This window comes from Oncorhynchus masou, chromosome 24, assembly GCF_036934945.1.
Source record: "Oncorhynchus masou masou isolate Uvic2021 chromosome 24, UVic_Omas_1.1, whole genome shotgun sequence".
Taxonomy (NCBI): domain Eukaryota; kingdom Metazoa; phylum Chordata; class Actinopteri; order Salmoniformes; family Salmonidae; genus Oncorhynchus; species Oncorhynchus masou.
The window spans coordinates 63,778,935-63,782,200 of record NC_088235.1 but is presented as its reverse complement, the minus strand read 5'-3'; the positions used below and the strand labels follow the sequence as shown (position 1 = coordinate 63,782,200).

At 39.7% G+C, this 3,266-nt stretch overlaps 1 protein-coding gene across 1 annotated transcript; it reads right to left on the bottom strand.

The window, feature by feature from the left end:
• Positions 1–941: 941 nt before the first annotated feature.
• Positions 942–1,988, bottom strand: nanp (N-acetylneuraminic acid phosphatase). The gene is made up of 2 exons (XM_064934501.1): positions 1,799–1,988; positions 942–1,644 (listed from the first exon to the last, which is right to left on the bottom strand). Exons 1-2 carry the CDS (start codon positions 1,886–1,888, stop codon positions 1,003–1,005), a joined length of 732 nt encoding a protein of 243 aa, XP_064790573.1. The 5' UTR covers positions 1,889–1,988; the 3' UTR covers positions 942–1,002.
• Positions 1,989–3,266: the final 1,278 nt, after the last annotated feature.

Sequence of the window (3,266 nt, the reverse complement as noted above, 5' to 3'; positions counted from 1 at the left end):
CTCCAGTGCTAATGCTAAATTGTAATTATTTCACCACTATGGCCTATTTATTGCCTCCCTAATCTTACTACATTTGCACACGCTGTATATAGATTTTTCTATTGTGTTATTGACGGTACGTTTGTTTATCCCATGTGTAACTGTGTTGTTGTTTTTGTCGCACTGCTTTGCTTTATCTTGGCCAGGTCGCAGTTGTAAATGAGAACTCGTTCTCAACTGGCCTACCTGGTTAAATAAAGGTGAAAAATAAAAATGGTCTCTAACCTATCATAAATAATGGCTGAGTTAAGAGATAAGTCAAAGGATAGTTGGAATCTACCAAAATTTTTAAAGATAGTACACAGTAACTGTAATATATAAATAACATTTGTAATTTTGCAGACGCTCTATACACAGAGACTTATAATTAGTACATTCATCTTAAGGGGGCTAGGTGAGACAACACATCACAATCATATCAAGTACATTTTCCCTCTGAGAATTTATCAGCATACAATACTGTAAATCAGTCTATTTAGAGTGACATTCTGTAAGAAAATAAACTTTGATGGTGTACTTTAAGCATTAGACAAAGTTGATTCATGTGACCACTAGGGAAAGTGAGTTTTGACATTTAGACTAAGTAGACGTTACTTTTCGGAATGACAATCACAACACATTCAAGTGGCTCAGTTGTTTCGGACCTGTGCACAGGCTTCAGCTTCATATTTCCAGTAAACTATATGTAATACCTACCTCCACCAACAGATAACATAAATTGACAGAATTATACATTAGCTGCATTAGAGAGTAGAGACGATGAACAATGAAACAGAATTTTGGTAGGTAAGCAAATAATTGTTGCTGTAAAGTAATTTTGTCTTCCATCCAGAATGAATATGAAAGAAAATAAGATGATTTTGATTTTGACAATCCCTTTTACCCCCAAAAATGTGTTTTCATTAACTCAGGCCTTTGGAAACAATCTTCATATGATTGGTTTAGACATTGTTCCCCGTACTTTCACTTCAATTTGGCCAGCACCTCAGGTAAATCCAGCACAGAGGGAATGGTGTAGTCTGGATTGACAGATCCCTCAGGTGGACACACCCCTCCGTTATTAATCCACACTGTGGCTCTAACCCCTGCATTAAACCCCCCGACAATGTCTGTGTCCAGGGAGTCTCCCACCATAACACAGTCGTGAGCCTGCACCGCGAGCAGGCCAAAGCAATGGGTGAAGATGGAGCGGGCTGGCTTCTCTTCTGCATGCTCTCCCCCCACCACCACAGCATCAAACAGCCCCTGACATCCCAACGCCACTACCTTCTCCCTCTGTGTCTGGGTCTCTCCATTGGTCAGCAGCAGCAGTTTGTGGCTGGTCCTCAGCTGCTTCAGCAGGGTAAGTACTGGAGGTGTTATGGTTAGAAGCTCCAGGCGAGTGTTCTTCCATTGGTAGTAGCACTCACTGGCAAGGGTGGGGTTAGAGCTGGGACTCCCACCCATAACCTCCTGGATGCTCTCCTCCCAGTGGCTGATCCGCACCTCATCTATTGTCCTACCACCAGCTGGGTCAAAATTCTCGTGATGGAGCTTGTGCTTAAATCTGTCACAAATGGCAATGGTGTGTTCATGGTCTAATGTTGTCTTCAAGAGCTCTGTGACCTAGGAAACAATGAAATCAATGCTGCTCGTAATATATGTACCTAAACAACCCAGGGAATGTTTTGATCAAGCAAAGGACAATCGAATCAAGTACCTGTAAGCCTACTTTACTCGGGGGGGAAATGGAATGTCATGAAACGGCCGTGCTACTCACTTTTTGAATGGCCACTCCACCGGCACCCGCTGTGTCAATGAGCGTGTTATCCAAGTCGAGCAATATCGCCTTGATACCTTCACTGTTCATTGCCGCTATCAACAGGTTACAAAGAAATGTAATGTTAGTATAGCTTTTATACGGCGAAACAAGTTCCTAGCTAGCTACTGTAAATGCATGCCTTCAATGCGGAAATGTTGGCAATAAAGAAACGCATTATGGGAGCTGTAGGTTTTCAGATCTATTTTTTTTCCTCCGTTTTGGCCACTAGAGAGCGTCTATATCACATAAAACTGTATAAGTTCCAGATAAATAGGCCTATTTGAAAGTAATTTCAAGGACATTGCAACCCCAATCTAAAAACCTTTTAAAGCTACAATATGTAACTTTTAGGGTGACCCGAACCAGTTATGGATCTATGATTCTCATTGAAAACAAGTTAAGAAGCGGTAGATTGTTCAATGTGCGATATTTTTATTCTTCCAGTTCTTACATTTAGTTTTTGTTTATTTTTGTACACCAGCAAACAGCTGAAAATACAATATTTTTGATTATGGAAAATATATCTCACAGCAGTTTAGATGGTACAATGACTCCTTGTTTTGTCACAAACTGAAATTAGGCGAGTATTCGAATTTTAGCAACCAGGAAATGGCAGAGCGATTTATGCATATTGCACCTTTTAACTAAAGATTTACTCATACATTCACAAATGTATTTAATTTATGATGCATGAGTTACAATTGTTTTTAAGTTAAACCATTTGTTTTATTTTTATGAAACTCTGCTTGAGTGATCAATTAAAATCTAAGTATACAGTGCTTTGCAGAGTATTCATACCCGTTTTATCTCTTCAAATTGTGTTAAGTGTGATTTAAAATGTATTTAATTGTAATTTATTGTCAACAATGAACTCAATACTCTGTCAGTGGAAAGAAAATAGAGATTAATTAGATATGTTAACTACTATATAGTTATTGCATAAGTATTCAGCAAGCTGAAATAATTAGCTTAGGAGTAAAATTTGGTTTAACAAATCACAGAATATGTAACATGGACTCTGGGAAATAATAGGGGTTAACATGATTTTCTTATGTCTAACCCTTCCTCTGTCCCCATACAGTACATACATCTGTAAGGTCCCTCAGTCAAGTTTTGAATTTCAAGCAAAGATTCAACTACAAAGACCAGGGAGCCCACTGGTTCCAGGTCATCTACAAGTCCATGCTAGGTAAAGCTCCGCCTTATCTCAGTTCACTGGTCACGATGGCAACACCCACCCGTAGCACGCGCTCCAGCAGGTGTATCTCACTGATCATCCCTAAAGCCAACACCTCATTTGGCCGCCTTTCGTTTCAGTTCTCTGCTGCCTGTGACTGGAACGAATTGCAAAAATCGCTGAAGTTGGAGACTTTTATCTTCCTCACCAACTTCAAACATCTGCTATCTGAGCAGCTAACCGATCGCT

Coding starts and splice junctions, on each gene's coding strand:
- nanp (XM_064934501.1), bottom strand. CDS start 1,888: ATGAACAGTGAAGGTATCAAGGCGATATTGCTCGACTTGGATAACACG. Junction 1,645..1,798: donor GTGGAGTGGCCATTCAAAAA/GTGAGTAGCACG, acceptor ATTGTTTCCTAG/GTCACAGAGCTCTTGAAGAC.